This window comes from Solanum verrucosum, unplaced genomic scaffold (assembly GCF_900185275.1).
Source record: "Solanum verrucosum unplaced genomic scaffold, falcon-dt-bn FXZP01000094.1, whole genome shotgun sequence".
Taxonomy (NCBI): domain Eukaryota; kingdom Viridiplantae; phylum Streptophyta; class Magnoliopsida; order Solanales; family Solanaceae; genus Solanum; species Solanum verrucosum.
In genome coordinates, this window is record NW_026019970.1 from 408,278 (window position 1) to 433,231 (window position 24,954).

General features: G+C 36.0%; 2 protein-coding genes across 4 annotated transcripts in view; both read right to left on the reverse strand.

Annotated features, from left to right (window-relative positions):
- Positions 1-24,954, reverse strand: part of LOC125817095 (PHD finger protein ALFIN-LIKE 1-like) — a 115,044-nt gene that overhangs the window by 41,432 nt on the left and 48,658 nt on the right. The window lies entirely within an intron of this gene.
- LOC125817082 (uncharacterized) lies at positions 6,989-23,235 on the reverse strand. 2 transcript variants are annotated; one of them, XM_049496659.1, is made up of 28 exons: positions 22,793-23,235; positions 21,718-21,877; positions 20,599-20,691; positions 20,405-20,519; positions 20,120-20,288; positions 19,817-19,991; positions 19,512-19,637; positions 18,839-19,354; positions 18,059-18,670; positions 17,891-17,959; positions 17,247-17,363; positions 16,915-17,160; positions 14,035-14,082; positions 13,806-13,943; positions 12,585-12,731; positions 12,412-12,474; positions 12,184-12,291; positions 12,012-12,095; positions 11,520-11,567; positions 10,730-10,804; positions 10,391-10,486; positions 10,223-10,303; positions 10,041-10,112; positions 9,466-9,510; positions 9,315-9,398; positions 7,938-8,041; positions 7,705-7,862; positions 6,989-7,593 (listed from the first exon to the last, which is right to left on the reverse strand). In XM_049496659.1, exons 1-27 carry the CDS (start codon positions 23,005-23,007, stop codon positions 7,718-7,720), a joined length of 3,951 nt encoding a protein of 1,316 aa, XP_049352616.1. In that variant the 5' UTR covers positions 23,008-23,235; the 3' UTR covers positions 6,989-7,593; positions 7,705-7,717. The 2 variants fall into 2 exon arrangements, 1 of the variants encoding a protein (XP_049352616.1); XR_007442277.1 differs by lacking the exons at positions 6,989-7,593; positions 7,705-7,862 and having other exon boundaries at positions 7,963-8,041; positions 10,223-10,296.

Genomic DNA, 24,954 nt, shown 5'->3' on the forward strand with positions numbered 1-24,954 from the left:
ATCGAAAGGACTCAATATACCCTGCCAGAGGTATAGAGGCATGCTGGCGTGATCACTAAACTGATGTCGCCCACAGATGGGACTTACACCTACGTGGCTCGTAGTTCTGGGACTATATGGGTACGATGAACCCTAGTCCAACTCGGTATTATGCTACTCCCAATGAATTAAGTGGTTAACACATTATGACTGAGTTCTGTAAAGTACTGGATAGCTCAAAACTGAACATGCAAACTGAGAATGCAACAATTAATCTGATAATGATGCATTAATAACTGAGGCATGTATAACTGAATAACTGAGATATCTAACCTAGCATGTGTAATTCAAAAACTAAAGAAATACATAGCTAGGGTTCTGAAATTCATGCGAGAAATGATGTAATAACATGATGATATGATTTGGAACATCTAAATAACTAATTCATGATGATCTGTTGAAATTCTAGAAACCCTAGGTCTATTCATAATAAGGGAATCAAGAAACTGACTGAATTCTAAGGACCCAATGGGTGAAAGGAACCCACTAGTGAAATCTCACATACCTGGTGACGAATTCCACAGAGAAATCTTTTGATTTCGGGGTGTTACATATTTGGACACCTCAACTAGACCCAGTACCTATTGAACACCTCTACCACCCCAAATTTGAATAGTGTAAGCATTTTTTTGTCACTTTTCATAAATTGTGTGGCGCGTGTTATTAAGCTTTCAACGTGTATCGACGTGTATAAAATGACCATTTAACAACTACCACGTGTATTCGACGTGTATTTGTTAATGGGTTAAATGGGCAAAATCCCTAAATCGTTAACTTTGACAGAACTTCTATCTCTCTCTCTCTTTGCGATTTCTTCCAAATTGAAGCTCTCCCTCTTCGCGATTTCTTCCAGTTTGAAGTTGAATTCGTCTTGTTCGTGTTATGATCTCGAAGATTTCCTTGTGTAAGTTAGGATTGTTAATGTTTTTAACATGCTTTGTGAAATGAATTCAAAAGGCTAGGGTTTTGTAAAAATCTAGGATTTGTGATTTTTGTGAATATTTTGTCCTTTATATTACTATTACCCAACAAATATGCTTTAAAGCTTTGATTTTTAGTTATTGTATGGGTTATATGAGTATATTTCGTTATATTAAGCTAGGGTTTGTTTGATATTTTGTAGGGCTACCTAACAATTGACCATGAAGGAGATTATATTTACAAAGATTTACCATGGTGAAATTTTATCCGAGATATTTGTCCCTACTTATGTTGGAAGTTGTGTTCCTGCACTCAAGTATATTATTAAGGACTACGTTTCCATTTTGGAACTATTGTATTATACTAAAGAATTGGGGTATGAAATTGTTGGAGGCTTTTATGTAAAGGATTTATCAATAAACAATGGATCCTAATTACAACTGACCAACATCTCATACACCTAATTAAAGACTTAAAATATGAGGACACTTTTGAAGTATTTGTCTGTCATGTATTAGATGAACCCCTTACTTGACACTGAGGGACCTACATGCTATCTAACTAATAATAGCATTGATGTTGGTAAGGTTGTTGACCTAAGTGGAGAAAGTGAGGTTGTTAACCTTGGTGGTGAGAGTGTTGATATTAACCTTGGTGAAAAGGGTGAGGCTGTTAACTTAGGTGGAGAGGATGAGGATGTTAACCTAGGTGGAGAAGGTGAGGTTGTTAACTTTGGTGGTGAGAGTGTTGATGTTAACCTTGGTGAAGAGGGTAAGGCTGTTAACTTAGGTGGAGAGGATGCGGATGTTAGCCTAGGTGGAGAGGGTGAGCATGTTAACCTAGGTGGAAAGGGTATGGATGATGATAACCTACGTAGAGAGGGTGTGGATGATAACCTAGGTGGAAAGGGTGTGGATGATGATAACCTACGTAGAGAGGGTGTAGATGATAACCTAGGTGGAGAAAGTGAATTTGATTTCTTGAGTAGTGATTCAGATCTAGGGGATATACCTTCAGAAAATGGTTCAGATATTGATGAGGAGTTGAGAGCTTTTAGACAAGAAAGAAGAAACAAAAAAACAGAGAAAAAAGGCTACTGAATATAAAGAAATACCAGATGGAGAGGTTGGTGGTATTGATAGAGGCTTTAAGGATATTGGGAAAAATAAAATTGACAAATATGCAGGAAAATTGGGTGGAGATGAGGATTATCTTAATAGCTCTAACCGTTGAAGTGATGATAGTGATGAACAACTAGATGTGGATGTTGTTAGGGGAGTAGATATACCTGCTAGAAGGAGAAGCAAAAAAGTTAGATATGATGAAGATTGTGAAGTGTCAATATTTGAGCTTAAAATGGTCTTTGAGGGTGCAAATCAGTTCAGGAAAGCAGTGGCAGATTATGTTGTAGAGTACAAGAGCCAGATAAAGTTAAGACCTAATAAAAAACATCGAGTCAGAGTAAAGTGCATAAATTATAATTGTAAGTGGTTGTTATATGCTTCCATTGACAGGGACTCAGGTGATTTCATTGTGAAGAACTATCATCATGTTCACAAGTGTATTCCATTAAACAGGAACAAATTATGTAATTCAAAGTTAATTGCTAGAAAGTTTGTATCTCAACCATACATAAGGATTTGAGAAATTCAAGATTTGGTTAGAAAAAAGTTGGGTCATTATGTTGGGAAGACCGTCTGTTACAGGGCTAAACAGAGGATTATGAAGGAAGATATAGGTGATTGGAAATTGGAATTCGCCAGATTATGTGACTATGCAGATATGATCAAACAAATCAATCCTGGAAGCTCTTGTTGGGTAAAAATTGATAAGAAAACTGAATTAGGAAAGAACCATTTTGTTTACTTTTATGTATGTTTTCATGCATTTAAGCAAGGATGGTTGGAGGCGTGTAGGAATATAATTGGATTTGATGGTTGTTTTCTCAAGGGAGTTTGTAAGGATGAGCAATTAGTTGTTGTTGGAAAGAATGGAAACAATCAAATGTATCTAATTGCCTCGGCAGTTGTGGATACAGGAAAAAAACATAATTGGAGCTGGTTCATAAGGTATTTAATTGTTGATCTAAACTTGGGAACTGGTGAAGGTTTGACTTTAATGTCAGCTATACGAAAGGTATTGATTACACAATTTCTTATATTTTAGTTTTAATTGATCTTTACTACTTCAATTTCTTATTCTGTACATATTTTTTGTTAGGGACTTATTCCTGTCTTATTAGAGCTGTTACTAAATGCTGAGAAAAAGGATGTGTGTTGGACATATATGTAGCAATTGGCATGTGAGATGAAAAGGAGAAGAAAGAATGAAACAATTTTGGAGATGCTCAAAGTCCTCATTTGAAGTCAAGTTTAGAGAAGTTCATGCAATGTCTAAGCTAGGTAAGAAGGAAATAACAGAGGGCTTGTTGCATTATGATCCCAAGAATTGGTCTAGGGCTTTTTTCCTAACTCATTTCAAGTGTGATGTTGTAGAAAATAACATGTGTGAGACTTTCAATTCCTGAATCTTAGCTGCTAGACATAAATAAATTATTACCATGTGAGAGGATATTAGGCATTAAATGATGAACATACATATAAATATGATCAAAGTTGCTGAAAAACATGGATATCAGACATTGCACCTATGGCAAGGACAATACTAGAAAGAAACAAAGAGTATTCTAATAACTGTAAAGTTCAATGGAATGGGGTGAATGGTTTTGAAATTAGTGAGGGGGAATATTCATTTGTTGTTAACTTGGAGAAGAAGCATTGTGACTGTAGGTTGTGGATGTTGAGAGGTATTCCTTGCCCTCATGCTATTTGTGCTTATTATTACTTGAATCAAGATCCTGATCAACATGTAGAGCACTAGTATAAGAAAGAAACATTTCTCAAGGCTTACAACCATTTCATCCAACCTATTCCCAACATGATAATGTGGCCTGAAACTACAAATTCATCAATAGAGCCTCCAAAATAAAATTAAAAAATGCCAGGGAAACCTGGCAAGAAGAGAAGAAAGAGTAAGAATAAGCCAAAAAAATATGGGAAACTTTCAAGAAAAGGAGTAAAGACGACATGTTCCATATGCAAGAAAACTGATCATAACAAAGTTGTGTGTGCAAAAGTAAGTAATAATTCATATTCACATTTGTAAATTGCTTAAAGTTTATATATATTATAATCATATTATTATATTTTGTGGTGACATAGTATGAAAGGGGGAGCACTTCTCAACCTGATAGTCAGAGAAATTTAAGTCAACAAAGTTATTTTCAAACAGGAGTAAGATTTGATTTACATATTCATTTGCATTTAATTTTTATTGTACAAGTTATTCATATCTCCTTATTTCTGTTCAACAGGTTAGAACACAATCAAGTCAACAAAGTTTAGTTACCACTGTTGTGTCAAGAACTACTCAAACAGGAGTAAGATTAAATTTAAAAATTCATTTGCATTTACTGATTGTTCTACAAGTTATTCATATATCCTTATTTATGTTATATAGTCTACAATGGGAGGTCCATCACACTCTTCTTTCAGAACCACATATGCAACTACACAATCAAGTCAACCAAGCTCTATTTGTGTTGACACAACATCTGTGCCAAGACCTCCTCAAAAAAGGGTTCAAGTTGGGACTGGGAGAGGATTGGGAAGAAAAAAAGCTAATGCAAGAGGGACCACATTTGTTACTGAAAGAGATAATTCTTCTAGTCAACTGCTACCTTTATCAGGTCACAAGAGACCATATAGTTCTGCCTCATTTGTTGCTGCTACTGGAGGAAACAGAAGGCTTGCAACTGATTTTGGTGTTTACTTTGATCCTACAACTGGAGCCCAAATATTTAATGTATGTTCACTTAATATGTTTACTCTGTTTTGGTGTATATTCTGATAGCCATATTATGATCTTACCTTATCTTATACTTTCTTTTTTCTATTACAGCTTGGTACATCAAGTGAGAAAATTCTACATGGGCCAACAAAATTGAAGAGTGCTTCACCCACCAATATAGATATTGACTTTAAACCCCATGGCCTAAAATGGAAGGGAAAAGATGCAGTCAGCACTTCACAGTTGCAACAAATGAAAGCAAACAGGAAAAAAAAAAGGTCTTGTGGAACCTCCAAGAAGTAGTTCATTTGGAAAGTTGTTATGATTTTGGCCTATGTTAAAAGGGTCTTCAACAATCTACTCTTTAGTTTATTTTTGAACACTCGTGTAATGTATTTTTGAACCATGCCTTTGTGTTAGCAAGACTATGTATTTTTGAACCATGCCTTTGTGTTAGCAAGACTATGTATTTTTGAACCATGCAAGGCCATGATTTTTGAACAACAACTAGACTACCTCTCAATGCATTTGTATTATGTATTTTTCAACCATGACTTTGTGTTATGTATTTTTCAGTCATGCATTTGTGTTATTAGCTCAGATTTTGAACAACAACTAGACTACCTCTCAATGCATTTGTGTTTTTCTCAATAAGATTAGTCGATCCCAGAACTAATTTCAGAACACATGGCAAGTTACAAAAGAGACACTGATCAATTCACATTCAAACTTCCAATTTGATACAAAATATGAACTTAACAGACCAATTAAGTACAACACTAATTGATCTAGAATATCCTCCTAACTACTGCAAAACTAAACAATTAAGTACTACAATCTTAAAGTACTATGAACTACACAATATTAACGAACTATTTTATAGTTAGCAGACAAAGAAAACAATCACAAGTCGATTAAATTTGACATTTTCCCAATCCCTTTGGAGTTTAACTTCCTTGAGCTTCTTGTTCAATACCATCATCTTCTCTTCATTTTCATTCAATTGAAATTTCAAAGAATCCCTTTCTTCTTCAAGCTCTTTCACTTTCTCTTTAGTCGATCAATCGGATTTTCACCATCTATGAATCTATTCATTAAGGACGACACAAATCTAAATAATTCATTAGCAATTTCAGGCGACGGATCAATCCATCTAAAATAGCTACATCCACCATTTTCCTACAAACCACATAACAGTAATAAATATACAAACATGTTGATTTTTCAAATAATACAATAACAGTAGTTTTTTGTTCGAATAGTTACAAACATTTGATGATTTGCATTCAAAAAATCGACGACCTGGATTCAATGGAGTCCTCGAAGTTTTCAGTCGACAATAGACACCACACTTACATATATCGACTTCCTCGATATTCACTGAATTTTGCGACAATTGATTTAGAAGAGAGAAACGTTGGAGATTTAGAGAAAGAAGAGAGAATTGGGTTTTAGGGTTCTAAAATGGATTTGGGGGAAGAAGAATTGGGGATTTTAACGTTAAAATTGTAACGTTGGAGGTGTTAAATGCAGGCAAAAAAATGGGAGAAAAAAGGATTCACGCTCCCCATTTGCATGACTCACAAACGATTTGCCATGTAAGCAAAAAATGCTTATACGGTTCAAATCTGAGGTGATAGAGGTGTTCAATAGGCACTAGGTCTAATTGACGTGTCTAAATGAATAATGCAGACAACTTTAAGGACCGCAGATGACTTTGACCTTTTATTAAATACTAAAGAAACTATTTTAAAAAAATAACCAAAATCAAAATTTAATGACAGGTTGAATTATGAGACTTTTTAATCCATTTCAGTTTCAGTCCGAATAACATTGACCCACCTATTTATTAACTCACGTCATTCTAAATCCCAATACCATACTGGAGCAACATAGTAAGTTCTGTAATACAATTCGAACGATTTTCACTAGCAATACATTTGCACTGTGACATATCCTCTTTAACTTTATATCCATATTTTAAGCTGATGAAAATGAAATGAATGCATCATTTTCTTGAAATCGAACTGACAAGGTTACAGCATTTAGCACAGAGAAAATTTCCATTTTTCAAGTTGTCACTGATAGGTACAGAAAGTGAGAAAATTGAACTGTAACAAGTTATGTGACACTCGTTCATAATTTTTAGCTGCAACTTCTTCCAGAAAGTTGCAATGTAACAAAAAAAATATAATATTGAAAGATTAGCTGCTTGGCTAATCTTTTCCATTCAGCTGAATATGCATTTTATGTCAAAATCTCACACAAACAACTTTAGGCAGTCGCTCAACGAATGCCACCTTCCTAAAATTTGCTAAAATGCTTGACTATTGAAGAATACAGGCATCATACAACATAAGCACCTACTTATCAGTTATCAAGACACCCTGTGACTTCCTAGTTCCTAAATCAGCTAATACAAAAGGTCGAGCTGAGCACCCTCTGGAAGAGATTAGGATACTCCTTAAATACAACTATTACTCATTACCAACAGCAATACCTGCGGTTGGGAGAGACCAAGACTGCCCTCTACATGAAAAAGCACTTGCAATACAGACGAGCCTCCATAGTAAGGCTGAGGTATTCTGATAACCTCATTCCAAGGCCAGAAAAGAACCACAAAACTGATTCCCATTAGGCACTGTAAGGACCCTGTTTGCATCAGCCTGCCAGATAATTGAAAGAATAGAACCGGGAGCTTTGTCTAGAGGGGAGAACAAGACTCCCTAGAGTTCAGGATGCAACTCAAATAGTATGCCAGCAATCTACAAGTGAAGCACCAAGCTGCACATCAAATCGGATAAGAGATTATCTTCAGTGGGAGTATCAAAGGAAATAGGATCAAAAACAAAGGGTAGGAAATGATGAGAAGTACCACCCCTGAGAAGCCCATACCTCACACATCAAATTAACTGACAACTGATGAGTCCCTGGATTTTTCAGTGCCTGCTTCTTTATCAGAATTGTCAATATCACCTGTCTGAGACTGGTTGGGAGGTGCCTGACTTGAAACTTGAGCATCCGATTCAATTCCAAGAACCGTTAAGACAGACCTAAAACAATACAAATGTATATATCATCAATAGAGATGAGTACTAATCCTCTTGACATATACATGTGAGACTGACCTTGGAAGTGAAGATTTTATGTGTGCTTGGCTTGCATGTGCAACTAAAGGAGCTCTGAGAGCAGGCGTTCTACCCAATGCATTTTCAAGCTGAGCTGGAGGTAGCTGAAACACACATCAAGGTCATGAAGGTAAAAAAGTTAAGTTTTGACTTCTTTGTGGTTCTACCAGCCTAGAAAGCAAAACAAACAATTTTTTTTGACAAAGGTAACAGTTTTGTGTATAAATCTTCAGCACTAAAGGCTGGGATCCCAAACTTACATCATGGAGCTACATACTGTTGAGTATACTCAACAAATCTTAACTAGATCCTACTTCATCTAACAAAGAACAGAATATCTATAATGGCTATAGGATCATCTACATACTCAGAACTGCACCAATAGCAAAAAGTGATGACTCAATTCAAAGCAAAACAAACAACTTTCAACAAATTGGTGCTGAAAACCAAATCTACCATGAGCCCATCCACCACCCACTCTACAAACACCTGACAAGTCAGAGCAACGTTTGCCCATGTTTTCTTCAACCAACAGAAACGATGAGGAATGACCCATTTCATACGGAATTACAAAGACAAATCAGCAACATGATTACTAGCTTGCCTCAATTTTCATATTAAAAATTTACAAATTTTTTAGTGCTGGAGCATTTAAGAAAACAGTACTTATGAAGAGTACTGAGGTTAGAAAGGTTGAAAGTGTAAACAACTGAAAAGGCACCAAGTTGCCTTTTAGAACATAATACATCTGCTAAAAGTTTGTGCTAGAACAGAATCTCGGTAGTTGCAACCTTCATATATTTATTGTTAAAACTTAAAACTGTCTCAAAACTACCTGATCAATTAGTGGCTAGCCTGCAATCTGCATACATGTCTAGAATAGTGTCAGTTCTAACATACAGCATCAATTTATACCTTAATTTTTGAGGGCTCGGTATTTTCTAACTCAATTTCACTTGAAACTGTCTCATTGAGCATGATGATAAAAGAGTACGTTTAAATTACGTACCCATATCCGTTATGCTAGGATAAACAAACAAATGCACTAGTGGATATCCTTCTTCTTTTTTGATGACAAGGGAAACCCGCAGCCGCTACCCTTTGGGTGCGACACTAGTGGATATCCTTAAAGTCTGTTTATTGTGGAACAACATGTTTTTTTGTTTATAGCAGGTAGGTACGAGCCTTTGAATAATTAAACCTGGTGAATGTCATTATATTATGATTTATTATTATTTTCAGAAGCATGCAGCACTGACAGATGAAGCAGAGCATAATTTCCAAGTTTCTAATCATTCCAACACTTACAACATAAATTGGATGATGGTAGGATAGCTGAAGGATAAACATAGTTAGCTTCTTACATCTAAGGCATACCTGAAGAAGCACTCCAAAAGATTGTGGCCGGGTCAAAATGGCACACTTCACAAATCCTACCCACAGCTTTGGATATTTCCATATCTGGACGACAAACATGTCAGAGTTGAGTATGCATTGATATAGCTGGCAAAGTACAGGCAATACATACCTGCTTGCTAACAAGACGAGAGAGGATCTCCATAATGAAATCCACCTGGGACAACATTAATAAGGGAACTCAGACACATACAAGTAATGAAACATAAAGAAGAAAGAGAAAAAAAGGCTCTAGTATTATCAGGAAGGAGCCTGCATTTGTTCAATTTCCCTGTTCAACTTATGTGCAAAAGACTTTATGATGCTCTAGTGTTAGCAGGAAGAAATATTACTAGCCTGAAAGATGTAAAAGCAAGATAAGCAAAATGGTACATAAGGAGACACGGGGTTAGGAATTACTAGACCAAAGAAACATTTAATCTACCTCGCTAAAGCACAGATACAGAAGTAAATAAGACTCTTCTGAAGAATATAGATTGACTCTTCAACTGTGCTAAGGTTTGACTGTAGAATCTTTCCTCCTAGCAATGTAACATAAGCACAGATACGAGGATTGTTCTGGTTTAGGGGCTATAACGAGGTTCAAAAGCTGGTTTAATCACTTAATGCAGCTAATCATCATTCGACTCATTATGCATGCACTTATCACTGTAGTGAAAGATACGATGAGTGAAACATCTATCTTACCAGAGATGGAAAAGCACCAATAGCTTGTAATACTGTCCGCATGAACAACAAAGGAAGAGGAATCTGTTCAACCTGTCCCCAGAAAAATTAAATATTTGTTCTTTCAGGTTAATATGGATTTCAGATTTAATGAAGGGTTGAAGCTGGAAATGAATTAGTAATGAGTATAGAAGGAGCTATACCAATTGGTTCAAGACCTTCGCAAGAACTTGCTGCGTGAATATCTCTCTCTGCTCAAAACAAGCATTGCATGCATCTGTGACCTGCAAAAGTCAATATTACCTCCAAGTGGCAAAAGTTTTAACAAAATTTGGGAGAGTACGGAATCAAAGATGGTAAAGAAAATCTACCTTCTTTAATGGAATGCCTTCTCTTTCAGGATCAATCCTATGGATAGCAATTAATGCTTCAGTAGGAGTTAGCACTGGACCTGAGTGAGTTGATCCCTGTGTAACAAACATTTTCAAACCCAGGTCAAAGGATCAAATGAATTTGCTTCGGAACTTTAGTTTTTGTGTCTAACTCTTTTATAAAGAATAGAGATTCATATTTTTAACAGAGAAGAATAATGCAGATAAATCGCCTCCTTTCCCTCAAAGGAAGAAACTGACAGACTAAAAGATGGAAAGTAAAGAGACCACAAATAACAGCCCTGAAAGAGATATTGTTCATAGAAGCATATAAAATACCTGTAGAATACGAAGGAGAGCGCATTGGAATTTATCCAATGGAGTATTCACAACATGTGGAAAAAGAAGTAAAACCTGAGGAAGAAGGGATGCAGGAAACTTAGCTCAAAGAAAGATGAAAGTAAAACAAAAACATAGAAACACGTGAATGACATACAACTACATACATGTGTAATCCCACAAGCAGGGTCTGGGGAGGGTAATGTGTACACAACCCTGCCCCTACCTATGAAGGTAGAGAGATGGTTTCCGATAGCCCTCGGCTCAAGTAAGGCATAACAACAAGAAGTAGTGAATGACATAGCGCCAAGAAAATAAAGTCAAAACAAAGGAAAAACACAAAGAAGCTTCAGCAAAGAAGAACATTTTAAGTTCTAACACTCCCACAGTTTTTTCAAGGAGCTTCTTTTGCACTTCAACAAACAGAGAACATCCCTATTGAAATAACTACTCTTGTGCAGAGACCACTTTGATTAAGGATGGAGGGGTACTTACCACCCCATCACAACCTTTTACTTACCACCCGATCACAGCCTTTGGTGGTCCCTGTGCACAAACCACTTGGGGTGCTTACCACCCCATCACAACTTTTGGTGGTCCCTGTGCACAAACCACTTGAATTATCTTACTTCTTACAGTCATTACTTCCCAGTCTGTGCATGTATAATCACCTCCTTGAGCAAAAACTAAGTTAAAGGGAGAAGTGACATAGCAGCGAATGCACAGAGGATGTAAGTAACAAGAGAAGAAAATTATACAAAATAGGCAATAGAGAAGAAAAGATGAGTACCTCATCTTTTGACAGGAAAGGAAGTATCATAATAAGGAGCTCAACATCCTGTGAAGCACGAAAGCAAATCAAAATAATTAACCATATCATAACCTAAGCTTTTGGACAGAAATAGAAATCTTCTAAGGTACATGAGAAATGCTGCTGTTTATATTAGTGTCCCTCCAACCAAACGGCCCTTAAGATACACAGTAAACTGCTAATACTAAACTTGGAAATTTTACTAGAACAGATTTATCAAGAAGCAGCATTGACACCACTCAACATACCATCCTACAACTTTTATATAATATTAAAGGAACATGAACGTGGAAGAGGGCCACAAGGAGCACATGTTCACCCTTAAACGCAAGGTGATGGGCATGTTGACCCAATTCCATGCTTTTAAGAAAAGCTTGGAGGAGATCAAGTTCAAGGGTTTATTGTAGATACCTCATTTAGCAGTCCAACAATAGAAGTCATTATCAATAACAAAATGATCATATTTGATACCTTTACTTTAGTCTCATATAGATTCCTGATGGTAGTTATCAACTGTAAGGAAGGAACTATCCCCTCAGTCAACGTTTGCAAAACCTTGAGTCATGAACAAAAATAAGTATGTTAAGAGAGTGTATTTTTGTTTCCAAGCTAGCATTAAATGAACAATAAAGTGCATCAAGACCTGTATCAATAGTTTTTCACTTCCACTATGTGGATCTGATATTATCTCAAGTAACTCAGATGAAGAACCAATTGTCCGAACTAGCATATGGATTTGTTGATGTATTGCCTGCATAACACTTACCAGCTCTCAGTATGTTAAAAATAAAATTAAGGTGAAACAGTGTAAGGAATGACGAATGAAGCTGTGAACACAATCCTAGCAGAAAGTCCAGGTTTTAAAGCAAACCTGCTGTACAGCCTCGGATGCACCACTATATACAACAAATATTTGGCCAAAGAGTGAGTGCTTCTGCTCAGCAACATAGACACGTATTTATTAGGTTACAGATGTATGATCAAAGTCTAATTAAACAACAGGTTCAATGACAAGCAAGAATAGTCAAACTAAGTGGAAGAAACCTTAGTACACAGTGCAAAATAGAGCGATATGCGTCGCTGACCCTCAGCAATAGAAAATGGTGATTTGCTTCCAGAAGTGGATGACTGAAGAGGGTTAGAGATAGAAAATGATGGTCCTTCTTCCGAGGACTTTTCAGAACCAGAATCCTGAAAAAGAAAAAAGAGCATTAGGTAGCTGTATAAAAGAGAGCTAGAAAAAACAACTATTTTGACACTGCAAGTTATGAACTCGAGAAGACATGCTCGACAGGCATACATGAGTATCTTTTCTATCTCTTTATTTCTATTCTCACTTTTTGGCTTTCTTCCTGGTTATTTCCCTCAAATTCCCAAGGTTGGGGGTTAACATATTCAGATGAGTTTCCTTGCTCATTTCTTTTCTTATACAAAAAAAAAAATATATAGCAGCAATCAATTAACAATGAGTACAGAAGCAACCAACCGAATTCCCGCTTATTATCTAACCCCACCCAAAAAAAAACAAAGTAATACACACACTTAGACAGTAAGTCTAATGTGCATTTATCATAGTCACTTGGTATGGCTTACTATATTAAATTTTTGACTGGAAACAAAAAATTACTGCACCAAATCACCTCCAGCAATTGTAAGGGAATTTGCCGATTCTCCAATAAGTAGAATCTAAACAATTTAGCTTTTGCCTCCTTGTTTGTGCACACATCTGCGGATATGTTTCATCCCCTCTTTTTTTTTGGTTTTGGATAGAGTAGTCAGCCTTTTAAGCACAAAGGCAGTTAATCTTTTGCAAAATAAATCAGTTTAGCAGAATCCTTGAACAGCATCTTTAAAGCAGAGACTAAAGCATGTGTAGGGTGTAGCAATACAAATATAATGAGAGAATTGCGTTCAGGCAATAATATGTTGACATATTTTCTGAGAATATTCTGAAAGTCAGAAAGGTGCACTAACACCTTGTTGCTCGGACTCTTCAAAACAGTCAACAGGTGCGTGTCGGATTCACCAAAAGTACGGTAATTTTGAAGAATCCGACACGGGTGCGGCATCAAAAGTGAAGATTCCGCAACTAAGATTAACACTATAAGCTCAGATGATGATTCTTAACATACAAGAAGTGACTGTTGTGCCCCCACCAAAACCCACCACCAAGTGACCAAGATGCGCAAAAGCAACAGACACCAAAAGAAACAGAAATTGAAACTAAAGTTGACAAGACTCAGTTTTCATAATGAGAATTAACACCTTCTGCAATGCAGGATCAGATCCATCACCATTTGAGTCTGCTTTATGATCAACAGTTGAAACTGACATCAACATTTCATTGGCAAAGAGTTCTATTTGTTGAGAGATGGATGTCAGAGGATAAAGCTTGTTGGCAACCTGCAAAAGTAACATCAAATAGCTGTTGAAAGAACTGCAACAATCATAAACTAATCTGATTCACTCGACAGCCAAGTTATGTATGAGATACCAGCCGTATTGCCTTCATGCGCACCTCTTCCAAGTGATGAACAGCACTCTTTGCAATCAAAAGAAGATAGAGGTCAGAATATGGTGATGTGAATTAGAATTCTATCTGTAGAAGATTTCACATTTACCAACAGAACACAGAAAGGATTTCATCTGACCCCATCACCTTAAATGAAATGGATTTCTCAATTGAGAAGATGATGACACACAGAATCCTCCATTGAAATTCATATGAAGGGACCACAAAGGCAGTAACCATGATGCTGCAAAGAATTGTTGCACTCACAGCAGTCATAACTCATTGCTAAAAACACACTAACTTTTCTTTTTCTTTTTCCTTTTTGAAATTGGTAACTTGTTATATTCATCAGCACCCAAAAGAGGCCTGGTATATCATATCGACAAATACAACCCCTGACAAAACTTACAAAGAAGCAAAAAAGTCTAGTAATGATTCTGCATCATCTACTAACAGTTCTTTACACAAAAAATGAAAAAGAGAAATGACCTCCTCCATGATCATCAATCAAATTCGTGCAATTACCTACACACAAAAAAGGAATCCTTCCTCTAAACAAACAAGCTATTTCCATCATCCTCCATCTGAAATGATCTCCTATTTACTTCTTTTTTTTTGGGATAAATGTGGTGTCTGGGCCAGCTTGCGCACACCTCGCACCTGCTGTTGCAGTGAAGAACTCACCTAGTGTTTTGTCTCTGCCGGGAATTGAAGCAATCTCCTATTTTCTTCTGAAGCAATCTCCTATTCTTTCCTTTTTTGGAAACTGAAGCAAAATAAAGTGATCTCATATCTTTTCATTCCATAATATCCAGTAAACACACAACAGTAATGTTCCTTTGCCTTCATGTTGCGGTCTATCTTCTGTAATCTATAATCTGTGCCTTGTGATTGATGGCCCTATTGTCCTAATGTCCTTATTAGCATCAATGAGATTTTGATTGACGAGTACACAAGGTTCTACAACATCGGAGCCAATCTTCCAGTCATCAGCTAACGGACATCATCTCTTGCTCCATGCTAAGCAACACCAACTTAAAAAAAAAAACATTCTAAAGGTGGGACAGCTCATATAGAGATTATAGACTTAACTACTCATTTCGTTCTATGAACATAAGTTACACACAGCTTTGATTACCTTGTTTGATCATATATATCAGAACCAAGATACAGTATCTCTACTTGTTTGGCATTCTTTTCATTCCTTAAACATTGAATAGCATGGTTAGTCATACTACTTCAACCTCTTCAGAAAACTTCCAAATCTTATGAAGTATCATCTGGACCACAAGCTCTTAATCATCATAATCTTCAGAGAATCTTCTACTTCAGCAGACCTTATTCCTTTTTAACACAAATGGCAGCTGTCTGACCAGACCAACTTGCGTGTACCTCGAATATTTCACCAAATACCTGCTACCTCCCTCCAACTTCAGTATAAGGTATAGACCAAGGCTTAAACAGATCGAAGAAATGGCCTAGTGGTTTTTGTCTTTGCTGCGATTTGAACTCATGTCTTAATGATTTTCTTTCATTTCATTGACCACTAGGCCACACCTTGGGTCCTTAATCGGCCAGTCCTTAGTGGACCTTATTCTAGAGTAGCCAAGGTACCTATCCTTGTGACTTATGTTGATTAATTAATCAATATAGTATCTCCATTTCTCTTTCATCATGTTATCTCTTGTCAAAACTTGATGGGAATTGTTTTTGATAAATTAACTAGGTTCGAGTCTTTACCCTATTTCACTGTTTTGCCAGCTTACTTATTTTCTCCTATTACCACCTCCCTAACTTAAGGTATAAATAATTAAAGCTTTACTAATTCACAGTAAAACCAATATTCACACTCGTTTAGACAATTTGGATGCACCTTCTTCATCATTGTAGGCAAGAAAGCAATCTAAATTACACAGTTTATGTTTGTCTATGCGTACACGAAAGACCCGCTAATCAGAGGGGGTGTGTCTTCTTTGACAAATAGCAGATCACACAAAGTGCCAAACTGCAAAATTGCATTGTCTCAGCTCTGTAAATCTCAAGAGTTATATTCTTTTAACCTATCAACAACTAATCGATTCTCTGTTCTGATGGTTGACCAAGCAATATAGGAGAAGGTGCAGATATGCAGCATTTCAGAACAGGACAGGTACTCCCTCCATTCCAGATTAGTCCATCCCAAAAACAATGACACATTTCTATATTTAAAAACAATTACCTTTGAATTTCCCATTTTACCCTTAATGAAGTTTATATAATCACAAAAATGTTATGGCATGTTTAAGACCATAAGTTTCAAAAGTCTTACTTTCTTCCTTAAAACTTTGGGGTCGTTTGGTAGGAAGTATTAGAGAAAATGGTACATGTATTAGCTTTGGTATTATTTAATCCCTTGTTTGGTAGTGTTTTCAACTTATGTGCTAATTTTACACCCTATTCCGTATTATTCTTATACATACATAGTAAAAGATGGCATTAACAATACGGGGTACTATTCCTATTCAAATACACACTATTCATTTAATACAATAAATCAAATAGTCTATGAAAAATAATGTCACCAATTACTAATCCCAACCCTCCTAATACACCTTATTCAGTACTATTCTTATACACCCTACCAAACAACCTATTCTAATGCACCCTATTCATTTAATACGACAAATCAAATAGTCTATGAAAAATAATGTCCGCATTACTAATCCCAACCCTACTAATACACCTTATTCAGTACTATTCTTATACACCCTACCAAATGACCTCTTCGTGTCCAGACAATCTACGTCACAGTATTGGAAAGAAAGGAGTATGACTTTTGTCAAATAAAAGATGCAGATCACACACAGTACACTGACAGCAAACCTGTAAAGCAATTTTGAGACAAGCATCTCTCATTAGAGGTCTCAGCATAATCAGGTTCCACACAGTACTGAGGCCTTGAGTGACTCGATCTCCACTATGCAACTCCTTCTCATCCTTTTCACAACTACCAGGACAACAGAAGCTCTCTAACAACTTGAGAGTAGAATTTGGTAAGTGAGGAGCTTCACCAAGCAATCTACTTAGAGATTTGTCAGAAGCTGGAAAAGAATCTCTAAGTGTTTCTGCCTACAAAATATACAGGAAATCAAAAGAATGCAAGGCATTTACCTAATCCAAAAAAAGTGCACCAGGAAGGAGGAACATATACATACCACTGTAAGTAGAAATGTTTCATATACGGATGCTGCAGCTGTTGAAGAAAAGAAATCCTGGTCTTCTTCTGCATGCCCATACAACCTGTAGAGGACACGCAATGTCAACTCGTGCCCCTAAAGACATCCAATGATTAGTCAACACTAACACAATTAAAGGTATAAATTTGACTTAATCAAAAGGTACAGAACTGAACTAAGAAAAATACTACAATTACTGTCTACTTATGCTGCTGAGATATTTTTGCCATGAAATATCAGAAGAGGATCCACAAAAGAGAGATAATTAGAAGGTTAGGCAGAAGACAACAATCAACATGCTATGCCTAGAGACAGACATGTACTGAGACAACAATCCACATGCTATATTAGGTGTCTTTCTGTCGTATAACACTCATATTCCTTCATCTCAATCGTCATAGTTTAGATCTATGTTACATCTTCATATATTATATCTCATTCTCTTGCATGATTACACCTAGAAACTCCAACTTTTAATAAAGTCATTAATCTCTAGAGCATTTCACCATGATTTTCAACTTTCTATTGACTCCCTCATTAATTTTACTAATTAACACTATACCATGCAAAGCAAATAACAGGATATTCCTTATCAAAAAGTAAATAACATGATAGTCAATTACCTCAAGATTCATATAATCGGACAATATATGTGTTTGTAGAAATTTCCAAGGGTTTAGCTCCGAAGGAAACTGCAGTTTAGAAAAGAAAAGAAAATTATAGTACAGTTAAAATGTCTTTTGCATTCATAATATATATATATGCATTGGTAATAATCCCTGAGCAAATACCTCAACACCTAAATAGGCAAGAAGAGAAAACCGGACTTGAGAACCTCCAGCAATTGTGATTTGCTTGTAAGCATCAATGACACGAGTGAAAGCTGACTTCTGTAAATTGTCCTTCTCTTCTTCAGAGAGGTTGATGACTGGAGCAGATATTTTGGGTAGAAGCAACTGCGGAGAAAGCCCAATAGAAGTAGCTGTTGATGAGTTCATGCTGGTTACATCTGTTACAGCTGCTTTTGGACTAAGCTCCTCCGACCTATCAGTTGAATTTGATGGAACTACTTCCAAAGATGACCTAACTACACTAGACCCTTGATCTTGAGTACCATCTTCAACTTCAGTTGGACCAGCTGAAACAGCTACAAGCTCTGATGCTTCATCTTTGAGAGCTACAGAATCTAGACCAGGTATGGAATCCTCAGTTTTCTCAATGTCAGCGACATCACATTGCAAGGATGAGACATCATTTTCGATTAGTAGAGGGGTACTCTTTGTAGAAGAAAGAGGCTCAGTTACATATTCTGGTGCTTCTTCGCTTGCACAATTTAGGGCATCAGATGTAACATTAGTAGTGACAGGATCGAGGTGCTCTTCTCCCCCTTTAATTTTTTGCAGCTGAAAACATGTTTAAAAAAGAAGCCCATGAGTAACAAAATTAAGAGCTTAAGCAGAGAGCTACATAAACCAATTAGAACGTCCGACAAGGGCTTTTACTTATGTGCTCCCTAGAAAGTGGAAAAGATAAGGAAAATATATTGAGGAATTAGAAAATGCATTGTAGACCTCTGGCTCGATCGAGACCAAACTTTGATCAGCTCTCTCATCTTTTTCTGCTAACATACTGGACTGGGAAATAGTGTCTGTCAACAGTAATGATAATCGTCTAAAATCAGATTCGATCTCTGGCTTCAGAGGTGGCTCTTCATCATCAACAACTTTTGGCTGATTTGAAGGTAGATTTCTCATATTAGCCATCACAACATCAGCTAGCAAGTCAGCTGATATGCTAGAGATTAAAATATCTAAAGACGCTGCAGCCTTTTCACCCTGGGCAACTAATGTACCAAACATTGCAACAAGTGGTTGCAAATTAACATTATCTCCATCAGATCTGGTTGTTGTGGAACCCCCAGCTGAAACTCTCTCCTGGTTCCCACTTGGCTCTTGCTTTGGTGCCTTGGAGACGATAGGCGCCGATCGCATGCGCTTCTTAGAGAGATTATCATCTATCAGTTCAGCATTGTGCTCCACCCCTGATCTCTTTGTCCCAGCAGATGATTTAATTGAAGGCTTTGAATCCTAAAAGAAATTAAGCAATTTTGAGGACTATGAACTTCAAAGCTTCCACTAAAAAACAAACTAATCTTTGAGGACTACGAGCTTAAAAGCATCTGCTGGTATGATGCATTGCTTTCCATTGATAATAAATCAAGAGGGAAACTGAAAAAGCAGGAACCTCTAAGATCGATGAAACATCCTTCAACTCTGTGTCCCCATTATTCTGGGAATCTTGGCTTACAACTGGTTCTGCCTGAACTCCTGCTCTCTTTTCTCGGAGTGCACCTTCTAGTCGATCCCGCCACTTCAAAACCCAAAAAAAAAGAAAAAGAAAAAAGTTCATAGTCAAGGTTTGAGCCAACGGAACATTTCTGTGATGCAGAGTCATTATGATCAAACCCAGCAAGGGCCATACTATTTGGCCAATCAAAATAAGTACAGAAAGCATATTGGATTCTAATTAGGAAAAATTAAACTAATTACCGGTGCAGCTCCTGGGTGTGTACAATGCAAGCAAGAAATGAAGGCTATCTTCAAAGCACGGTATACCCCAGAAACATGCATCTTATTGCCGTCAGAGCTTGAAGGACTCAGGCTAAGTAGAACTGGCAGGATACGACCGTAAAAAGCTGGCCTTTTAGTCGCAATTTCTGAAAGACTGTGGATAAACGGAACAAGATACTTCATCAGAAAAGGTAAAAGCAACAAATTATATAGAAGTTGTAGTATAAAAAATAATGGGTCTCCACAATGCAAGCCCATTAAGAAAGAAAGATAGATCATCACCATTTAATCACCACAATGATCATCAAGTTAGTAATTGACTTCACTGCAGGAGATCTAAGCTGATCAAGCAATAAACCCAAACTTTGGCTTGCTTTAACAGACAAATCCCCAATATCTAGAACTGGATGACCTCCGCGAAGCCACGATACATTGAATTGTTCAAACTTCCCTAAAAAAATAATAAGATACCAATTTGGATAAACAATAATCATAAAGCACAAACAACTTACTTTAGAAGATATCACAAGTTATTTACTCACTTCACTTTCAAAAAGCATTTAATACCTTTAATGTCCAAAGCAGGTGGTGGCTCCGAACCGACACTAGGATCAGGTGTGTAAAGTAGCACGACAGATTCCACAAACTTCAGCGCAAGCAATTTTCTTCCATCACTTGCAGGCTTATCGTCGTGTTTGGAGAGTTAGATCCCAAAGAGAAGGTAGATGAATGTATGAAATGGTTTCAACAAAACTACATACCTGAAATGCCATTGTGTATATCTCCTCCCTAAACTTCAGCATCAAGGCCCATGCTGATTCAAGAGAACCATCCAATTGACTTGAAAACAAGCCCTATTATTGAGATAGGGATTCAAAAGTTCAAGAATATATCAGTGTGCAAAGTACAGGATATGAGACTAGAGAAAATATGCATTTTTACTACTCCAATTAACAAAAAAATATCAAATCATCAAAAATATAATGAAGTATGCAGTAATGATATAACAGCAATACTCATTGGAAGAACATTGGGAAATGGTTTTCATTCTCATGATGCAGTTTGCAATTGAAAAAACTATTCATAGATAATTTTACTATAAAGATGAATGTTATATGATATTTATATGGATAAGATATTTTATAAATGAAAAGGAAGAAAAATAGTGGACGGAACTAAGTTCGATTTATACAAAAATAAAAGCATATGTGATCACAATGTCTCAAAACTGCATTTTTAGTCAAGGTAATGCCGTAATGATCATAAAGTAGCCTGCTGCTTTATTACAAATTTTAACACATGATGTACTCCCCAAATTTTATTTTTGACATTATTACTATCATAAATCAACAGCTTTTGGTCGACTAAATTTCTTTTATATAACTTATATTTTTTTGAAAGGGTAAGTATTACAACTTAATATTTCTAATTTGTATAAAGTGAGATCTATAGTATATTATCAAGGTTCTTTTTTGATAGATTCTGAAGTATAATATCCAGTACTCCTTGAATATACAAATTTTATTCCTGAAAAAGTCAGTGGATTGATAAATGCGTAAATTTGACAGCTTGACCTTTGTACATCAAACCATGTCATTCTTTTGTGACAGTGAGTAATAGCAATCATGGCATATTTGAATTCCAGGACGGAAGGTTAGATCCCATTGTTATTCCAACAGAAAGGCAGACAATTAACAATCAAGTTATTTGGTTAGAGATGTAACTGTGGAAGTACACAATAAATTGCTTATGTGAGCATGATATTGGCGGATCCAATAAGCTAAAGTTGCAGATAATTGATCTCTAACGATCTGAAACCTGGTCAAAAGAAAATGACTCATATTTGATGTTCAGATTTCATATCCGAAATAGTCAACTACCTGGATTGCAACTTTGACTAGAGTACACCGAAATATACCAATTCCACAAGTGATTGCTTGTCGAGCAACAGCTGGGGTATCATCCTTCAAGGCAGAGATCAACACAGGTATGATATCAGGTAACAATTCTCCATGTTCGAATCCAATACAACCAACCATCCTGAACAAATAACGCATCTTTTTAACTTTCCTCCTCATGATATGGAGTTGAGAAATCTAGTGGATTGCAAAACATGCTTTAAAGATAGAAGCCTGCTTATGCTTGTAGGGCAGATGATTTCAGTATTCAGTTCTGAAACTGTAATGGGTAAGACAGCATCCAAGAGAGCATGCCACGTATAGAATGAAAAGGCGTTCAGTTGAAATATAAGGACCAAATTGGTACGGAAATTTCATGCTATGGAAGAGTGTTTATATGAGATATAGGTAAGCTCATGAAACAATTATGCTGGCAGTGTAAAGGACATCTCTTGATGTCTTGAAAGGCTTAACAGACATGACCAATAACCAAAATTTAATTTAAAATTCTACAGTAGGTAAGCCACCAATGCTACAAGTTACTCTGACATGAAATTTATCAAAATTCCAATGCAGCAAGTAAAAGACAATAGAGCATTCCACTGAGTGTTGCTTTGCCTCAATAACTAACAGCTAAAGAATGGCACCTTCATTTGAATCCCCTAGCACCAAAGTAAAACATTTCCACTTCGATTGCTTTTATTGGAGCTTCTTCTTTTTCATCAAGTAATAAAGCTTTTATTGGAGCATTCCACAGTGGCATATTTCTAGGTTTTCACATTTTATAATCAAAAGGGTTTGATTTTCAAAAAAAAAAAAAGAATCAACAGGGTCATATGTTGTTCACATACTCAACAATTGCTCCAATCTCCATGGACTACCCAAGCTAGCTGGGGTTTGCATATAAATCCTCACTCTATTTGCGCTCATTTATTCAATAACTTGCAGTTTTCTAATTATTCGCATAATCTAATAGTTGCAGGACTGTAAAATGGACAACAAATCAGAATTATATGTATTCAATTGCAGAGAAAGACAGCGAGTAACGGAAACGTACTGAATGGTTAATTTACGAACTGGACTAAACCGATCGGAAACGAGGTCGATGAGAGTAGGGAGGAATTCTTTGAGTAAAGGACCGCCAGCGCCAGAGAGCTCATCTTTGAGCCGGCGTAAGCTATGAAGCTTCGATGGAACGTCGGAAGCGAACTTGGCAGCATTGAGTAAACTCGTTATCCTTTCTCTGGAAATCGGAGACATCATTCCCACCATTGCTGAAGACAAAAGTGGAACCCTAGTTTTCTCTGAGCTTCAACTTGCTGTGCTTTATCATATGCTTGTGAAAAGCAATGAATTTGAAGAAGCGAGTGTTGCCGGAGAAACGGATGCTTCTGTAATTTGTATAGCACTCGCCGGAATTTTCCTCTACCGGAAGATTTGTTCCGGCAACTGTTACGAAGTGTATTCAAAGCCGCGCAGGATTTTTATAAATTACTGAAGTACATAGTAATAAATTAGAAAAGCTCCTTTTTCACCTCTGGACTTTTTAGAGAGAGACAAAAAAGGGGCAAATGTATATAATTTATTATAAAATTAATTTTTATATATATTTATTATTATATTTTTTCATTATACTTTGGCATTATAAATTTTAGAGGAAATTGTACATAATGACAAACTATTAATTTAAAATAGCTATTGTTTCATTTATTTCCTTTGACGAGCAAGGTCTCGGTCAATTTGCTATTAATGGGCCCCACGAATTTGTATAAATAAAAAAATAAAAAACTAACGTTATTCCTTTTATACAATTCTCTTCATCTCGTTTATATCTCCAATTTCCTTTAATTTCTCCTAAATTCTCTCCCCAAAATCAGTTTGAAAATTCAAATCTTCACCACCACGTTCCCAATTGCGGTTTTAAAAATTTCAAGTACCGCCAAAACTTATCTCAATCGATTAATTTAAAATTTTGTCTATTTTTTTTTAGTTTTCAAGCTATTTTTCATATCAATTCATCATCCATACAGGGTTTTCATTCATACAATGGATGCACAGTCTCCATCTAAAAGATTGACAAGAGGTATACACTTGCATGGAAAAAATATTGTTGAACAACCATCGTTTTTCTTGGGTCTTAACTCAGGATTTTGGGGAGGTTGCAGGTTCAATGTCAAATATCCAACGCAATGCATGAGCTCAGATCCAAATTGAAAAATGACCCAATCAGATTGGAGGAAATTAGTGCAAAATTGTAGCAATCTGACATCAGAATTGTGGAGGGAGGTAAGAAAGATCAGTCTACTGTTGGGTCAAGTAAAAAAAAAGGAAAGAAAAAACAACTAATTATACAGGTGACAATGCAAAAAGAAATGAAGTGGTTGTTTCTAGCTCATTGGAGCATGATGAGGTATTTGTATAATCATTATTTTGTATATGTTACTATTGTATATTATTCTGATATTTTCTCTGTTGATTTATGACTTGTATTTGTTTGTTTATACAATTGTGTATAGTCACTATGTTTAATATCCAAACTAAATGTATAAAATAACAATATTTCACTATACATACAATATAAACAATTATACATTTGAAATTGTTTGTATAATGTATCATATTAATAGTTATTGTATTCGTAGAGGCACAACAATTTCTCTATAAATACAGTATAAATATTTATACATTTGATACAATTTTGTGCATTGTTTATGTATAAGTTCTTGCATTTGTATAAGGAAACTTTTTGTATATGTTAATTTAGACATATACAATTGCACAAATTTATACACATACACAAATTTTGTATTTCTACATACAATGTAAACAATTATACATTTGAAATTGTTTGTATAATCTATAATATCAATAGTTATTGTATTAGTAGCGGTACAATAATTTCTCTATATATACAATATGATGTGTGTTTATTTTCAGCGATTGTGGAGTATATGTTGCTGCTTATGCAGAGCATATCAGTAATGGAAATGGGGTTCCAAATTCCTTTGATTCAGAGATCATACGTATTTGATACGCTGCATTGTTGTGGAATTATGGAATGCAAAAGATCCAAGCCGATGCCACTAATGACAACGAGGCACCAAAAAGGCCTATTAGGATTCACATAGATTGTGATAGTAGTGAAAGGATCACAATTAATTAGAACAGTAGTACTAAATTATGTTTTGTTTTGTATATGCAAATGACATGCATAATAAC

Excerpts from the sequence above, each read along its gene's own strand:
- LOC125817082 (XM_049496659.1), bottom strand. The coding sequence starts at position 23,007 with ATGGTGGGAATGATGTCTCCGATTTCCAGAGAAAGGATAACGAGTTTA. Across the intron at positions 8,042-9,314 it reads CTTTTGGAGTGCTTCTTCAG|CTACCTCCAGCTCAGCTTGA; the intron begins GTATGCCTTAGA and ends TGTGTGTTTCAG. Across the intron at positions 7,863-7,937 it reads ATAAAATCTTCACTTCCAAG|GTCTGTCTTAACGGTTCTTG; the intron begins GTCAGTCTCACA and ends GTATTGTTTTAG.